At 52.5% G+C, this 17,422-nt stretch overlaps 1 protein-coding gene and 1 long non-coding RNA gene across 2 annotated transcripts; both read right to left on the reverse strand.

Moving 5' to 3' along the window:
* Positions 1–754: 754 nt before the first annotated feature.
* Positions 755–11,450, reverse strand: LOC127474759 (uncharacterized). Its single transcript, XR_007905975.1, has 11 exons — positions 11,407–11,450; positions 10,979–11,282; positions 9,902–10,477; positions 9,291–9,420; positions 7,591–7,722; positions 6,965–7,089; positions 6,514–6,643; positions 4,813–4,944; positions 3,736–4,311; positions 1,425–1,556; positions 755–923 (listed from the first exon to the last, which is right to left on the reverse strand). It is a non-coding gene; the product is annotated as an uncharacterized LOC127474759 (long non-coding RNA).
* Positions 11,451–12,095: 645 nt separating this feature from the next.
* LOC127474760 (uncharacterized) lies at positions 12,096–16,768 on the reverse strand. Its single transcript, XM_051795982.1, has 5 exons — positions 16,662–16,768; positions 16,328–16,529; positions 13,834–14,175; positions 13,356–13,472; positions 12,096–12,886 (listed from the first exon to the last, which is right to left on the reverse strand). The coding sequence occupies exons 1-5, from the start codon at positions 16,766–16,768 to the stop codon at positions 12,830–12,832; spliced, it is 825 nt and encodes a 274-aa protein (XP_051651942.1). The 3' UTR covers positions 12,096–12,829.
* Positions 16,769–17,422: the final 654 nt, after the last annotated feature.

Raw genomic sequence — 17,422 nt, forward strand, 5'->3', positions numbered from 1 at the left:
TCAAAGGAGCCTCTAAGACTCAGCTGGTGACTTTTAGAAGCCAGGCATTCCTTGCTTACAACACCCTGCCATGATCCCAGCCCCACGGGGGTCCTGGCAATCCGCTCCCAAAGGGCACACGGAGGGGTCTCCACTGCAGCTGATGGGAGGGGTCAGCATTACAGGAGGGCTCATTTTCCTTCCCTGCATTCCTGTTCCACATTCAGGACATTTCCCAACACTTATCACCATACACAACTACCCTTAGAAGGTTTCCAAGGGGCTTCACCGAGGGCCTTCCCAGGTCTGCTCTGTCTGGAGCCCTCCAAGTCCTCAGTGCCTGCCTGAGGAACCTCAACACAACTCACCTGCTTACACAGCAACTTGGTGCTGCTTGCCTGCTGCCTCACTTCCCTTCTTCCTTCTTTCTTCACCTCCCTTGCTTGGTCCCTTTCAATCCCTGGGCTCAGCTCTGTGCACTTTCCAGGCTCCATCCCACTGCAAAAAGGATTAGCCCTTGTTACATCTCAACACTCAGAGAGCATTCCCCCTTTTTTCTTAACACTGGGCCATCAGGCCAGGGTCTCATTATTTAAAGCACAGTTTGACTCCTCAGTGACAACAACAGCTACAGCCCTGAATCCTAACACAGGCTGAGACACAAACACGGATGGGAACTCTTAAGGATCCACTTTGTCCTGCTCACCAATCAAAAGGAGCTTTCTGAACTCAAGAATAACAGACCCCACGTCCTTTTACTGCAACTTTACCTGCTATAAATGTGACCCACCAGACCTGCAAAGGCCCTTCCCACTTCACCTGCAGGGCTGGCAGTGCCACCACTGGACACGGCCCCAGTGGCTGGGCAGGAACGGAGGGGCTGGGGCGTCCAATCCATCGGCCCAGGCGGCACCAGGAGTTCCTGCAGTTCCTGAGGGGAGAGCCTCAAGCCAACAAAGGATTAGGAAGAATATTTTAAACTTCAATGTGTCTATCTCCTGGAATATGGGGACTTTGATAAGTCCTACTGGTGCAACAAGGACACACTCAAGGCTATCTATTAAAAGGATCTACCAGCACTCAAAAGCTACCACTGTCCTTCTGTCAGGGGGAACGCAGCAAACTCTCTTTGCCAGGAGCCTCCAGGAGGACTTCCAGCTTTTGGGGCTCCCTTTTAACCATTTTTCCCATAACTGGAGCTGGGACTATCACCTGCCCTACAGGGGGAACAGCCCACAAAGTTCACCATCAGGGATGCCATTAACTGAAAGTCCCTTCTCAGGGGGGTCACTGCACACCTTGGCCTTTGTTTGCCCTCCCCACCAAAGATGCTTCCAACAGTTCTGACACATCTGGCAGACCCAGAGCTCTCCTCAGGGAATGCTTCAGCTGCTTAAAGGCTGCCCTTGCACCATCTATTCAAAAAGTCGCCATAACAGTCTTACCACACATCCCGAGGGAGCAATGCAGAGTCCAGCCCGTCCCACCATTCCCAGCAAGGCAGTTCATGGGCTGTCTGGGGCTCAGGGAGGAGTCACGGGGCTTCTCTTCTTCCTGCCTGCTTGCCCCATTTTCTCCTGCAAAAGCAAAGCTTTCTTGGCTTTCCTTGCTCAAGGAGATGCAAAGGCCATCTTTTAAATCCAATACTGGAAACTCCTCCAGGTTGTCATTCAAGGTGCTTCTCTCAGGTCCTGCACTAATCAATCATCTTGTCCACTGGTTTTCTTGGCAGGTTCTTGCATTCACGTCCTACAAGCAAACCAGGAGGAGCCAATTTAGCTGTTCCTGCAACCAATCCAGTCTGGCATTCTGATTTTAAAGGATACTGGGTTGGCCTTACCCATAGAGATCCCACATCAGGGGTAATACCTACAGGTTCTGCCCTCTTCCACTCTCCTGCAGCTCCACTGGCCCACACCACAGGAACAACTGCAGCTGCCACTTCAGTCAGGGCCTTGCTGCTGACAGGAGTTATTCCCTGCACAACAAGAGCTGCTGCTTGGACACATTTAGTTTCAGCAATTACAGTGTCAAGAGCCCCAGTTTTCAATTCCATTTCTGCCTCAACTTTTCCAGCCCATCACTTCCTAGCAGAGGTTTGGGTGAGTTTGGCAAAAACACAAACTGAGGAATTCCCCAATGTTTTCCCAGTTTGACCCCTGTCACACCAATCACCTTAACACTGCCAGTCCATAATTCTCATTCTGCTGTGTTCAGGACTGAGGAAATTGTACTTGTGTCTGAGCAGGACATGTGCAAACCAAATGCTGGGGACTGGAACACACACCTGGCACTCCTGCAGCTCTCACAGTCACATTCCAGAGAAAACAGCCAATTGCACCCTCACTGCTCATTTCTTAATCCCAATCCCACACTTCTTTGGCACTTGGAGCACCACTTTTAGAACCCAATTACAGCCCATTAGAGAGCTCCCTGTCTAGCAGGGACAGGGACCCCTGGGATACTCTCAGCAATGCCTGAATCCATGGCAGGGACCTTGCTTTGAGCTCCCCAGGGCCGGGCACCCCGAGGATCTCCCCGAATAATCCTTTCGGTGCGCGCTGGAGTCCTCGGGGTGCCCCAACCCGGGGGGCACCAACAGCACTGTCCCTCCAGGGGGCCAATTTGGTCCCAAAATGCAGGGGGATCTTGCCTGTGTCCCAGACTGGTCCGGAGATCTGAGGCCCTTCCCGAGAAAATCTCGGTGCCGGCGTGAAGGGCCAGAGATCCCTTGGAGCCACGGGAGAGCAGGCACAGAGTCCCTCCTGGGGGGCAATTTGCCTGCCTGAAAACAGCTCTTCAAAGGAGCCTCTAAGACTCAGCTGGTGACTTTTAGAAGCCAGGCATTCCTTGCTTACAACACCCTGCCATGATCCCAGCCCCACGGGGGTCCTGGCAATCCGCTCCCAAAGGGCACACGGAGGGGTCTCCACTGCAGCTGATGGGAGGGGTCAGCATGACAGGAGGGTTCATTTTCCTTCCCTGCATTCCTGTTGCACATTCAGGACACTCCCAACACCTGTTCCCATCTACACAAACCCTTATAAGTTCTCTGAGGGGCTCCATTGGGGGTCTCTGGTGGTCACCTGTGCCTGCAGACCCCAAAGTTCTCAGTGACCACCTTATCAACTTCAAGACAACTCACCTGGTTGTAGAGGAGCTTGGTGCTGCTTGGCTGCTGCCTCAGTTCCCTTCTTCATTCTTTCTTGACTTTGCTTGCTCAGTCCCTTTAAGTTCCTTGGCTCAGCTCCATGCACTTTCCAGGGAACATCCCACTGCAAAAACTACCAGTTCTTGGTACATCTCCTAACTCAGATATCAGGGAGTGAGGCAGAAATCAACTCATCCAGGGCACTGCCTCCAAATATTGGGACAAAAACACCATAACATTCCATGGCTCCCCTTGGCAAATCAACCCCAAACTGCTCAGACACAAACAACACCCTGCACACTACAACAATCTGGCACTGCTGGTTCAACCCGGCCAAGTCAGTTGGGAAACTACACAAGGTCAACTTCCTTCCAAGTTTCAGTTATGACACAAAAGTCAGGGAGATCACAGACTCCCCCACAGAGTTTTACTCTGAGGAGAGAAGGAAACCAAAGCCATCCCCAGGGCTGCAATAGCTCAGGCTCCCCAAAAGGCCCAGGGGCTTCAGGTTTCTGAGAGGCTTCACCGAGGGCCTTCCCAGGTCTGCTCTGTCTGGAGCCCTCCAAGTCCTCAGTGCCTGCCTGAGGAACCTCAACACAACTCACCTGCTTACACAGCAACTTGGTGCTGCTTGCCTGCTGCCTCACTTCCCTTCTTCCTTCTTTCTTCACCTCCCTTGCTTGGTCCCTTTCAATCCCTGGGCTCAGCTCTGTGCACTTTCCAGGCTCCATCCCACTGCAAAAAGGATTAGCCCTTGTTACATCTCAACACTCAGAGAGCATTCCACCTTTTGCCTTGACACTGGGCCATCAGGCCAGGGTCTCATTATTTAAAGCACAGTTTGACTCCTCAGTGACAACAACAGCTACAGCCCTGAATCCTAACACAGGCTGAGACACAAACACGGATGGGAACTCTTAAGGATCCACTTTGTCCTGCTCACCAATCAAAAGGAGCTTTCTGAACTCAAGAATAACAGACCCCACGTCCTTTTACTGCAACTTTACCTGCTATAAATGTGACCCACAAGACCTGCAAAGGCCCTTCCCACTTCACCTGCAGGGCTGGCAGTGCCACCACTGGACACGGCCCCAGTGGCTGGGCAGGAACGGAGGGGCTGGGGCGTCCAATCCATCGGCCCAGGCGGCACCAGGAGTTCCTGCAGTTCCTGAGGGGAGAGCCTCAAGCCAACAAAGGATTAGGAAGAATATTTTAAACTTCAATGTGTCTATCTCCTGGAATATGGGGACTTTGATAAGTCCTACTGGTGCAACAAGGACACACTCAAGGCTATCTATTAAAAGGATCTACCAGCACTCAAAAGCTATCACTGTCCTTCTGTCAGGGGGAACGCAGCAAACTCTCTTTGCCAGGAGCCTCCAGGAGGACTTCCAGCTTTTGGGGCTCCCTTTTAACCATTTTTCCCATAACTGGAGCTGGGACTATCACCTGCCCTACAGGGGGAACAGCCCACAAAGTTCACCATCAGGGATGCCATTAACTGAAAGTCCCTTCTCAGGGGGGTCACTGCACACCTTGGCCTTTGTTTGCCCTCCCCACCAAAGATGCTTCCAACAGTTCTGACACATCTGGCAGACCCAGAGCTCTCCTCAGGGAATGCTTCAGCTGCTTAAAGGCTGCCCTTGCACCATCTATTCAAAAAGTCGCCATAACAGTCTTACCACACATCCCGAGGGAGCAATGCAGAGTCCAGCCCGTCCCACCATTCCCAGCAAGGCAGTTCATGGGCTGTCTGGGGCTCAGGGAGGAGTCACGGGGCTTCTCTTCTTCCTGCCTGCTTGCCCCATTTTCTCCTGCAAAAGCAAAGCTTTCTTGGCTTTCCTTGCTCAAGGAGATGCAAAGGCCATCTTTTAAATCCAATACTGGAAACTCCTCCAGGTTGTCATTCAAGGTGCTTCTCTCAGGTCCTGCACTAATCAATCATCTTGTCCACTGGTTTTCTTGGCAGGTTCTTGCATTCACGTCCTACAAGCAAACCAGGAGGAGCCAATTTAGCTGTTCCTGCAACCAATCCAGTCTGGCATTCTGATTTTAAAGGATACTGGGTTGGCCTTACCCATAGAGATCCCACATCAGGGGTAATACCTACAGGTTCTGCCCTCTTCCACTCTCCTGCAGCTCCACTGGCCCACACCACAGGAACAACTGCAGCTGCCACTTCAGTCAGGGCCTTGCTGCTGACAGGAGTTATTCCCTGCACAACAAGAGCTGCTGCTTGGACACATTTAGTTTCAGCAATTACAGTGTCAAGAGCCCCAGTTTTCAATTCCATTTCTGCCTCAACTTTTCCAGCCCATCACTTCCTAGCAGAGGTTTGGGTGAGTTTGGCAAAAACACAAACTGAGGAATTCCCCAATGTTTTCCCAGTTTGACCCCTGTCACACCAATCACCTTAACACTGCCAGTCCATAATTCTCCCTCTCTTGGGTTAAGGACTGAGCAAGTTGGACCTGTGTCTGAGCAGGACATGTGCAAACCAAATGCTGGGGACTGGAACACACACCTGGCACTCCTGCAGCTCTCACAGTCACATTCCAGAGAAAACAGCCAATTGCACCCTCACTGCTCATTTCTTAATCCCAATCCCACACTTGTTTGGCACTTGGAGCACCGCTTTTAGAACCCAATTACAGCCCATTAGAGAGCTCCCTGTCTAGCAGGGACAGGGACCCCTGGGATACTCTCAGCAATGCCTGAATCCATGGCAGGGACCTTGCTTTGAGCTCCCCAGGGCCGGGCACCCCGAGGATCTCCCCGAATAATCCTTTCGGTGCGCGCTGGAGTCCTCGGGGTGCCCCAACCCGGGGGGCACCAACAGCACTGTCCCTCCAGGGGGCCAATTTGGTCCTAAACTGCAGGGGGATCTTGCCTGTGTCCCAGACTGGTCCGGAGATCTGAGGCCCTTCCCGAGAAAATCTCGGTGCCGGCGTGAAGGGCCAGAGATCCCTTGGAGCCACGGGAGAGCAGGCACAGAGTCCCTCCTGGGGGGCAATTTGCCTGCCTGAAAACAGCTCTTCAAAGGAGCCTCTAAGACTCAGCTGGTGACTTTTAGAAGCCAGGCATTCCTTGCTTACAACACCCTGCCATGATCCCAGCCCCACGGGGGTCCTGGCAATCCGCTCCCAAAGGGCACACGGAGGGGTCTCCACTGCAGCTGATGGGAGGGGTCAGCATTACAGGAGGGCTCATTTTCCTTCCCTGCATTCCTGTTCCACATTCAGGACATTTCCCAACACTTATCACCATACACAACTACCCTTAGAAGGTTTCCAAGGGGCTTCACCGAGGGCCTTCCCAGGTCTGCTCTGTCTGGAGCCCTCCAAGTCCTCAGTGCCTGCCTGAGGAACCTCAACACAACTCACCTGCTTACACAGCAACTTGGTGCTGCTTGCCTGCTGCCTCACTTCCCTTCTTCCTTCTTTCTTCACCTCCCTTGCTTGGTCCCTTTCAATCCCTGGGCTCAGCTCTGTGCACTTTCCAGGCTCCATCCCACTGCAAAAAGGATTAGCCCTTGTTACATCTCAACACTCAGAGAGCATTCCCCCTTTTTTCTTAACACTGGGCCATCAGGCCAGGGTCTCATTATTTAAAGCACAGTTTGACTCCTCAGTGACAACAACAGCTACAGCCCTGAATCCTAACACAGGCTGAGACACAAACACGGATGGGAACTCTTAAGGATCCACTTTGTCCTGCTCACCAATCAAAAGGAGCTTTCTGAACTCAAGAATAACAGACCCCACGTCCTTTTACTGCAACTTTACCTGCTATAAATGTGACCCACCAGACCTGCAAAGGCCCTTCCCACTTCACCTGCAGGGCTGGCAGTGCCACCACTGGACACGGCCCCAGTGGCTGGGCAGGAACGGAGGGGCTGGGGCGTCCAATCCATCGGCCCAGGCGGCACCAGGAGTTCCTGCAGTTCCTGAGGGGAGAGCCTCAAGCCAACAAAGGATTAGGAAGAATATTTTAAACTTCAATGTGTCTATCTCCTGGAATATGGGGACTTTGATAAGTCCTACTGGTGCAACAAGGACACACTCAAGGCTATCTATTAAAAGGATCTACCAGCACTCAAAAGCTACCACTGTCCTTCTGTCAGGGGGAACGCAGCAAACTCTCTTTGCCAGGAGCCTCCAGGAGGACTTCCAGCTTTTGGGGCTCCCTTTTAACCATTTTTCCCATAACTGGAGCTGGGACTATCACCTGCCCTACAGGGGGAACAGCCCACAAAGTTCACCATCAGGGATGCCATTAACTGAAAGTCCCTTCTCAGGGGGGTCACTGCACACCTTGGCCTTTGTTTGCCCTCCCCACCAAAGATGCTTCCAACAGTTCTGACACATCTGGCAGACCCAGAGCTCTCCTCAGGGAATGCTTCAGCTGCTTAAAGGCTGCCCTTGCACCATCTATTCAAAAAGTCGCCATAACAGTCTTACCACACATCCCGAGGGAGCAATGCAGAGTCCAGCCCGTCCCACCATTCCCAGCAAGGCAGTTCATGGGCTGTCTGGGGCTCAGGGAGGAGTCACGGGGCTTCTCTTCTTCCTGCCTGCTTGCCCCATTTTCTCCTGCAAAAGCAAAGCTTTCTTGGCTTTCCTTGCTCAAGGAGATGCAAAGGCCATCTTTTAAATCCAATACTGGAAACTCCTCCAGGTTGTCATTCAAGGTGCTTCTCTCAGGTCCTGCACTAATCAATCATCTTGTCCACTGGTTTTCTTGGCAGGTTCTTGCATTCACGTCCTACAAGCAAACCAGGAGGAGCCAATTTAGCTGTTCCTGCAACCAATCCAGTCTGGCATTCTGATTTTAAAGGATACTGGGTTGGCCTTACCCATAGAGATCCCACATCAGGGGTAATACCTACAGGTTCTGCCCTCTTCCACTCTCCTGCAGCTCCACTGGCCCACACCACAGGAACAACTGCAGCTGCCACTTCAGTCAGGGCCTTGCTGCTGACAGGAGTTATTCCCTGCACAACAAGAGCTGCTGCTTGGACACATTTAGTTTCAGCAATTACAGTGTCAAGAGCCCCAGTTTTCAATTCCATTTCTGCCTCAACTTTTCCAGCCCATCACTTCCTAGCAGAGGTTTGGGTGAGTTTGGCAAAAACACAAACTGAGGAATTCCCCAATGTTTTCCCAGTTTGACCCCTGTCACACCAATCACCTTAACACTGCCAGTCCATAATTCTCATTCTGCTGTGTTCAGGACTGAGGAAATTGTACTTGTGTCTGAGCAGGACATGTGCAAACCAAATGCTGGGGACTGGAACACACACCTGGCACTCCTGCAGCTCTCACAGTCACATTCCAGAGAAAACAGCCAATTGCACCCTCACTGCTCATTTCTTAATCCCAATCCCACACTTCTTTGGCACTTGGAGCACCACTTTTAGAACCCAATTACAGCCCATTAGAGAGCTCCCTGTCTAGCAGGGACAGGGACCCCTGGGATACTCTCAGCAATGCCTGAATCCATGGCAGGGACCTTGCTTTGAGCTCCCCAGGGCCGGGCACCCCGAGGATCTCCCCGAATAATCCTTTCGGTGCGCGCTGGAGTCCTCGGGGTGCCCCAACCCGGGGGGCACCAACAGCACTGTCCCTCCAGGGGGCCAATTTGGTCCCAAAATGCAGGGGGATCTTGCCTGTGTCCCAGACTGGTCCGGAGATCTGAGGCCCTTCCCGAGAAAATCTCGGTGCCGGCGTGAAGGGCCAGAGATCCCTTGGAGCCACGGGAGAGCAGGCACAGAGTCCCTCCTGGGGGGCAATTTGCCTGCCTGAAAACAGCTCTTCAAAGGAGCCTCTAAGACTCAGCTGGTGACTTTTAGAAGCCAGGCATTCCTTGCTTACAACACCCTGCCATGATCCCAGCCCCACGGGGGTCCTGGCAATCCGCTCCCAAAGGGCACACGGAGGGGTCTCCACTGCAGCTGATGGGAGGGGTCAGCATGACAGGAGGGTTCATTTTCCTTCCCTGCATTCCTGTTGCACATTCAGGACACTCCCAACACCTGTTCCCATCTACACAAACCCTTATAAGTTCTCTGAGGGGCTCCATTGGGGGTCTCTGGTGGTCACCTGTGCCTGCAGACCCCAAAGTTCTCAGTGACCACCTTATCAACTTCAAGACAACTCACCTGGTTGTAGAGGAGCTTGGTGCTGCTTGGCTGCTGCCTCAGTTCCCTTCTTCATTCTTTCTTGACTTTGCTTGCTCAGTCCCTTTAAGTTCCTTGGCTCAGCTCCATGCACTTTCTAGGGAACATCCCACTGCAAAAACTACCAGTTCTTGGTACATCTCCTAACTCAGATATCAGGGAGTGAGGCAGAAATCAACTCATCCAGGGCACTGCCTCCAAATATTGGGACAAAAACACCATAACATTCCATGGCTCCCCTTGGCAAATCAACCCCAAACTGCTCAGACACAAACAACACCCTGCACACTACAACAATCTGGCACTGCTGGTTCAACCCGGCCAAGTCAGTTGGGAAACTACACAAGGTCAACTTCCTTCCAAGTTTCAGTTATGACACAAAAGTCAGGGAGATCACAGACTCCCCCACAGAGTTTTACTCTGAGGAGAGAAGGAAACCAAAGCCATCCCCAGGGCTGCAATAGCTCAGGCTCCCCAAAAGGCCCAGGGGCTTCAGGTTTCTGAGAGGCTTCACCGAGGGCCTTCCCAGGTCTGCTCTGTCTGGAGCCCTCCAAGTCCTCAGTGCCTGCCTGAGGAACCTCAACACAACTCACCTGCTTACACAGCAACTTGGTGCTGCTTGCCTGCTGCCTCACTTCCCTTCTTCCTTCTTTCTTCACCTCCCTTGCTTGGTCCCTTTCAATCCCTGGGCTCAGCTCTGTGCACTTTCCAGGCTCCATCCCACTGCAAAAAGGATTAGCCCTTGTTACATCTCAACACTCAGAGAGCATTCCACCTTTTGCCTTGACACTGGGCCATCAGGCCAGGGTCTCATTATTTAAAGCACAGTTTGACTCCTCAGTGACAACAACAGCTACAGCCCTGAATCCTAACACAGGCTGAGACACAAACACGGATGGGAACTCTTAAGGATCCACTTTGTCCTGCTCACCAATCAAAAGGAGCTTTCTGAACTCAAGAATAACAGACCCCACGTCCTTTTACTGCAACTTTACCTGCTATAAATGTGACCCACAAGACCTGCAAAGGCCCTTCCCACTTCACCTGCAGGGCTGGCAGTGCCACCACTGGACACGGCCCCAGTGGCTGGGCAGGAACGGAGGGGCTGGGGCGTCCAATCCATCGGCCCAGGCGGCACCAGGAGTTCCTGCAGTTCCTGAGGGGAGAGCCTCAAGCCAACAAAGGATTAGGAAGAATATTTTAAACTTCAATGTGTCTATCTCCTGGAATATGGGGACTTTGATAAGTCCTACTGGTGCAACAAGGACACACTCAAGGCTATCTATTAAAAGGATCTACCAGCACTCAAAAGCTATCACTGTCCTTCTGTCAGGGGGAACGCAGCAAACTCTCTTTGCCAGGAGCCTCCAGGAGGACTTCCAGCTTTTGGGGCTCCCTTTTAACCATTTTTCCCATAACTGGAGCTGGGACTATCACCTGCCCTACAGGGGGAACAGCCCACAAAGTTCACCATCAGGGATGCCATTAACTGAAAGTCCCTTCTCAGGGGGGTCACTGCACACCTTGGCCTTTGTTTGCCCTCCCCACCAAAGATGCTTCCAACAGTTCTGACACATCTGGCAGACCCAGAGCTCTCCTCAGGGAATGCTTCAGCTGCTTAAAGGCTGCCCTTGCACCATCTATTCAAAAAGTCGCCATAACAGTCTTACCACACATCCCGAGGGAGCAATGCAGAGTCCAGCCCGTCCCACCATTCCCAGCAAGGCAGTTCATGGGCTGTCTGGGGCTCAGGGAGGAGTCACGGGGCTTCTCTTCTTCCTGCCTGCTTGCCCCATTTTCTCCTGCAAAAGCAAAGCTTTCTTGGCTTTCCTTGCTCAAGGAGATGCAAAGGCCATCTTTTAAATCCAATACTGGAAACTCCTCCAGGTTGTCATTCAAGGTGCTTCTCTCAGGTCCTGCACTAATCAATCATCTTGTCCACTGGTTTTCTTGGCAGGTTCTTGCATTCACGTCCTACAAGCAAACCAGGAGGAGCCAATTTAGCTGTTCCTGCAACCAATCCAGTCTGGCATTCTGATTTTAAAGGATACTGGGTTGGCCTTACCCATAGAGATCCCACATCAGGGGTAATACCTACAGGTTCTGCCCTCTTCCACTCTCCTGCAGCTCCACTGGCCCACACCACAGGAACAACTGCAGCTGCCACTTCAGTCAGGGCCTTGCTGCTGACAGGAGTTATTCCCTGCACAACAAGAGCTGCTGCTTGGACACATTTAGTTTCAGCAATTACAGTGTCAAGAGCCCCAGTTTTCAATTCCATTTCTGCCTCAACTTTTCCAGCCCATCACTTCCTAGCAGAGGTTTGGGTGAGTTTGGCAAAAACACAAACTGAGGAATTCCCCAATGTTTTCCCAGTTTGACCCCTGTCACACCAATCACCTTAACACTGCCAGTCCATAATTCTCATTCTGCTGTGTTCAGGACTGAGGAAATTGTACTTGTGTCTGAGCAGGACATGTGCAAACCAAATGCTGGGGACTGGAACACACACCTGGCACTCCTGCAGCTCTCACAGTCACATTCCAGAGAAAACAGCCAATTGCACCCTCACTGCTCATTTCTTAATCCCAATCCCACACTTCTTTGGCACTTGGAGCACCACTTTTAGAACCCAATTACAGCCCATTAGAGAGCTCCCTGTCTAGCAGGGACAGGGACCCCTGGGATACTCTCAGCAATGCCTGAATCCATGGCAGGGACCTTGCTTTGAGCTCCCCAGGGCCGGGCACCCCGAGGATCTCCCCGAATAATCCTTTCGGTGCGCGCTGGAGTCCTCGGGGTGCCCCAACCCGGGGGGCACCAACAGCACTGTCCCTCCAGGGGGCCAATTTGGTCCCAAAATGCAGGGGGATCTTGCCTGTGTCCCAGACTGGTCCGGGGATCTGAGGCCCTTCCCGAGAAAATCTCGGTGCCGGCGTGAAGGGCCAGAGATCCCTTGGAGCCACGGGAGAGCAGGCACAGAGTCCCTCCTGGGGGGCAATTTGCCTGCCTGAAAACAGCTCTTCAAAGGAGCCTCTAAGACTCAGCTGGTGACTTTTAGAAGCCAGGCATTCCTATACACTGTGAGATATTTTAAGGCTTATCTGACTGAAAAGCATAAAGCTTTTATCATGGACACCTGACCTCCCACAGACAGCTCCTTTCCCCTTTCAGTACAAAATTATTTTCATGGAATCACTCAATAGGAAGTGCCCAGGAACCCCAGACTGTTCTTTCCAGAACAGAAAATAAACAGAAGAACGGAGTTTTGCACAAGTGTAACATACTCCAGAACAGACCTGACTTTAGTTTTACCCTTTGTGTTCAAATATTCCATAGAAAAGCTCCAGCAGGAGAGCTGGTACATTCCCAAGAGTATCCTGGAAGTCCCTTTCACGAGGGCTGGAGGAAAATCGCAGTTGTATGAGTCCCTTGTGCCTGCAGATGCCTGGGGATCCTCTCCATCCACCTCGTGCTCTCCCAACAGCAGAAAGGGTGCTGAGACAGGAGGAAGGAAACCTTTAGCATAAAGCTGGGGAGGAATATAAAGCTTCCTTTCCTGGGGAGCTTTGCGAAGTCTGCAACGAGAAAGGGAAAATTTGCATCTCCTTTGGTACACGTGTCAACAGAGACTGAGACTTTTTGCCTTTTTCAGACAACCGTGCCCCTTTTGGCTCCCTGGCAGCTCCAATGGCACCAGAACCCCCCTTCCTGCACACCCACGGCTGTCACACACAGGCACCCACACACCTTTGCTCCAGCCCACACGTGGCCAACATCTCCCCACCCTAGACATCCCAAGGTCAGTAGTTTTGCTAGAGAGCACAGCAACCCCCCTGTCCTCGCAAACTGCCTCCCTGCAAAAAAGGAATCGTTTTCCTGGACATTTCTCCCACAGTCAAGGTCTTTTCAAACTGCTGTCGTGCCACCAAACCTGCTCAGGGTCCCTCCCGGCTTCTGCCTGTCCTTGCATTTAAAGGCATAGGCACATTCTATCTTCCAACAGCAAACCCAGCTCCTCACGGGCAGTAGAAGCCCTGCTCTTACCTGGACAGACTGCCGGGCTCGGCACAGCTGTGGCTCATGGAGCAGCTTCCCAAGGCCGTTCTCTCTCCCAGCAGGAAGCACAACTCGCCTCCACACCAGGGGAAACCACGAGCGAGGCTGCAAATGGACACAGAACGAGCAAAAAGCATTAACGCAGCACCAAAAAACCAAGTTAAAGCAGTCTTTGCCTCATAACCCTGCACGGGGAAAGGGTTTGGGATCCCAAAGCAAACCCTCAGACACCCAGAGAGCACAGGACCCACAGCCATGCCACGGCTCTCCCCGGGGGCACCCGGCAGGTAAGGGGCTTACCCGGGCCCCGCCGCCCAGCACAAGGCGCCCCTAAACGCCCCCGGCTGCCCCGGTGCACAAACCCAGCGGCCAAGGCGCTCTCCCCTCCGCAGCCCGGGCAGCAGCGGGGCCACACCCTCAGCCCCCACACACAACCGCCCCCACCTGCCCCGCCGGCCCTTTATACCGCGGGCTGGCAGCGCTGCCCAATCAGCACTCGAGCGCCTCCGCCCAATCCCAGCCCGCCTGGCCCTGCGGCCCCGCCCCGCCCGCTCAGCCCGGCCCCGGCCCTCGGCGCGGCCCCGGCCCCCGTTCCCTCCGCGCGGCTCCCGCCGCAGCCCCGGCGGGCTGAAAGCCCAGAGCCAACGGGAACTCCAGCCAGCTGCAGGCAGATGTTACTCTGTCCCAGTTTGCCAGGGGTGGGCACGAAGGGGCCCTTCCCCGTTCGGAAGTGGAAGTTGTCCCCTGTGCACAGCCCGCTCTGATCCTCGGCCTCGTGGGAGCCAATTCCCTTGTCCCAGCCCACTTCCTGCAGAGAAGAAAGGGAAAGATTGCACAGAAGGGAGACATTCTTCCCTGGGAGGGTGGGGAGGTGGCCTGGCACAGAGAAGTTGTGGCTGCCCCATCCCTGCAAGTGGCCAAGGCCAGGCTGGAGGTCTATTAGAAGGTGTCCCTGCCTGGGGCAGGGGGTGGAAGGAGATGATCGCTGAGATCCTTTCCAACCCAAACCACTCCAGGATCCCAGGATGATTCCATGCTCTCTCTCTGCATTTCTTTGGCATCATTTCCTCTCAAAAACAACATCTGCGATTTAGTTGATTGCTAAAGCCATCATTTTAAAATCATCTCAGGAATCCAAAGGGACTGGAAAACACTTCATTAAAACTGACTTATTAGGAAATGGTTTGAACCAAGAGAATTAAAATCAGGACAAGAGCCTTAAAAAAATTAAATTTAGGAGAAGAGCCTTAAAAAAATTAAAATCAGGACAAGAGCCTTCAAAAAATTAAAATCAGGACAAGAGCCTTAAAAAAATTAAAATGAGGACAAGAGCCCAAGAGAATTAAAATCAGGAGAAATTCACGTTATTCCCCCCACACACACCCCGGGACAGACGGGAGGCCGCGAGTCCCGCCCTGCCGCCGGAACCGGCCCTTAACTCGAGCAGGGAGCGCTGCACCGGCACGAGAGCCACTGCGCATGCGTCGCCGGTCCCTCTCCTGCCTGCCCTTACTTACCACGTGATCGCCGGCGTCTTGCCAACGACTGCGCATGCGCCCCCCCCCCCACCCCGCCGCCCGACCGCCCGGCTTCGCTTTCTTACTGCGGCTCCCCCTCCACTTTTCCGGCTCCCTGGGGTTCCCTCACCCACATTTCGGGGTCCCCTTCTCACATTTTAGGGGTGATGACCCCGCAATTTACGGTTCGGGGGGGGGGAGGAGAGGAAACGGGGTGCCCAAGAAGGGGTTTCTTTTTTTTTTTTTCTCTCTTTTATTTCATTTTCATTTTATTTCCTTTTTAGTTTTTTTGCCTTTTTTTTTAAATTTTCTTTTTTATATTTCCTTCTTTACTTCGTTTATTTTTTATTCTCTTTATTTTTCATTTTCTCTCCCAGTGCTCCCCAGTAACACCCAGTGCTCCCCAACAACCCTCAGTAACACCCAGTGCTCCCCAGTACACCCCAGTAACACCCAGTGCTCCTCAACAACCCCCAGTAACACCCAGTGCTCCCCAAAAATTGACCCAAAACCGACCCAAATCACCCCAAAAGCTGACCCAAAACTGACCCCAAAACCTGACCCCAATCATCCCAAAAGCTGACCCAAAACTGACCCCAATCATCCCAAAAGCTGACCCAAATCACCCCAAACAATGACCCCAAACTGACCCCAAAAACTGACCCAAATCATCCCCAAAACTGACCCAAAACTCTGCATTTCTTTGGCATCATTTCCTCTCAAAAACAACATCTGCGATTTAGTTGATTGCTAAAGCCATCATTTTAAAATCATCCCAGGAATCCAAAGGGACTGGAAAACACACAGAAATCATTCCTGCACCCACCAAAGCATTAGGAATTGGAACCCGATTCCCTCATCTCTCTCCTTGTTCTTCTTGGCTGGAAAACCTGATGATCCCCACTGGCTGTTTTTAGGCTGCTTTTCTTCCACAGCTCCTTTCCTCCCGGCTGAAACCTCCTGGTATCTTCAGGGCTTATCTGGAGGGAAGCCCCTCTGAAGTATTTCCTCTCGTGGCAATTCTGTGGGATGCAGAAGTAAAAAAAGCACGTCAAGAGCTCCTTCTACCCCCTTCCCTCGCAAACACCCTCCCAGCTTGGCCTTGGCAGCTCCATCCCCCCGGCAGCCGCACCCGACGCTTCGGCTCCGCTGGGAAAGGGACAGCAAGTGCAGAAGCAAGTTCAGGTCTGGGCAGGGGCTCCCTGGGGAACGGCACTTCAGTGCTTTAGTCCGTGGCCTTTCCTGCTGCCCTCCCTCCTGGAGGCAGAGGATGACCCGTCCCTTGTTTCTCCCACGCTGGCAGACCCAGGTCCTGCTCCTTTGGCCCCACTTTTCTTGGCAGACCCGGCATCATTTCCCAGGGTCCCCAGGAAACTTCTGCACTTGACCCATTGCTAAGTGCAGAGCACAGGGCGAGGGAAGGACAAATTTCTCAGCACCCACTACCTGGAATTTTCCTTCTCCGCAGCACGCTCCTGTTCCCGCTGTCTCTGGAGGTGCCCGCACGAGTCCTTCTTGTCCCAGCTCTGCCAAACTGACACACGCAGAGGAGAAATAACAGGTCTTGCTTGCACAATTCCCGACCCTAACCCTTGCCTGTCCTGCCCAGAGCTGAGGGAAATCTGACGGAATATTAATAAACCACCTTTGTTAAGAGCAGTCATCAGCCCGGTCCTTCAGGCTTTGCAGGAGTTTGTAGGGAACAGCCCCAAATTCCAGTCCTACCTCTAAATTTGTAACAGCTTTCCTCGGAGAGATTCTGGACAGTAACACATACAACGGAAAGAAAAGACTGCACAAGGAGAAACAGAAGGTCTGCCACGAAGAACAGAGGTTCCTGTTCTCCCTCATCAGGCTGGGACTGGAGGACCCAGTCTTTGCCATCAAGAGACCAGAGCGTTGTCATTAAGACTTCAACCTCTCCCCCACGGGTGTTTCTCAGAGAACTGGGCCAGCACTGAGCTACTCCCATGTGCCTGCAGTGCTTTGGGGAGGGACAAGACAACCTCCCACTTCTGCTTGGAAGAGAATAAAAAGTCATTCCCTTTCTCTCTCTCTGACCCAGCACCAAAGCAGTCCTGTAGGACAACACCGGACTATGCATGGAAGGTCTGATTCAACTGGGAAAGAAAAAAACCCTAAACAATCAAACAAAACCACCCTGAATTTCAAGGTAAAAATATGCTGCTTCCTGAACAGGAGCACACAAAACGCATTGAAGCCAAAGAGAAAATGACAAACCAAAAAAAAAAAAAAAAAGAGCCAAAAGAAATGCTCTGCCTGCCTTGATACGCTCTCTGCTTGATCATTCCAAAGGAGATTCTCCACAGATCAGTTCAACGAAAAATGCTTCTGCAGTCCGTGCTGTCAAACAACTCAAATTGCTCACTAGGAGAATTACCTAATTTAGAACAACTGAATCATAGAACCTCAGTGCAGCCGAGGGATTTCATGCCCCCTGTGCCTCTTGCATTGGGGAAACGGACTGGGATGCACTGGGAGGGACTGAGGGCAGTGGGGAGGGATGGGGATAGGACT

This window comes from Manacus candei, unplaced genomic scaffold (genome assembly GCF_025592945.1).
Source record: "Manacus candei isolate 608988 ecotype Guabito, Panama unplaced genomic scaffold, ASM2559294v1 h1tg000044l, whole genome shotgun sequence".
In the NCBI taxonomy this organism is placed as follows: Eukaryota; Metazoa; Chordata; class Aves; order Passeriformes; family Pipridae; genus Manacus; species Manacus candei.

Bases quoted from the DNA above. Each gene is read 5' to 3' on its own strand.
- LOC127474760 (XM_051795982.1), bottom strand. From the start codon at position 16,768: ATGGCAAAGACTGGGTCCTCCAGTCCCAGCCTGATGAGGGAGAACAGG. The intron at 14,176-16,327 runs GTGGGTGCTGAG...TCTTCTCTGCAG, and splicing joins GAGAAGGAAAATTCCAGGTA to GAAGTGGGCTGGGACAAGGG. The intron at 12,887-13,355 runs GTAAGAGCAGGG...TTCTCGTTGCAG, and splicing joins GAGCCCGGCAGTCTGTCCAG to ACTTCGCAAAGCTCCCCAGG.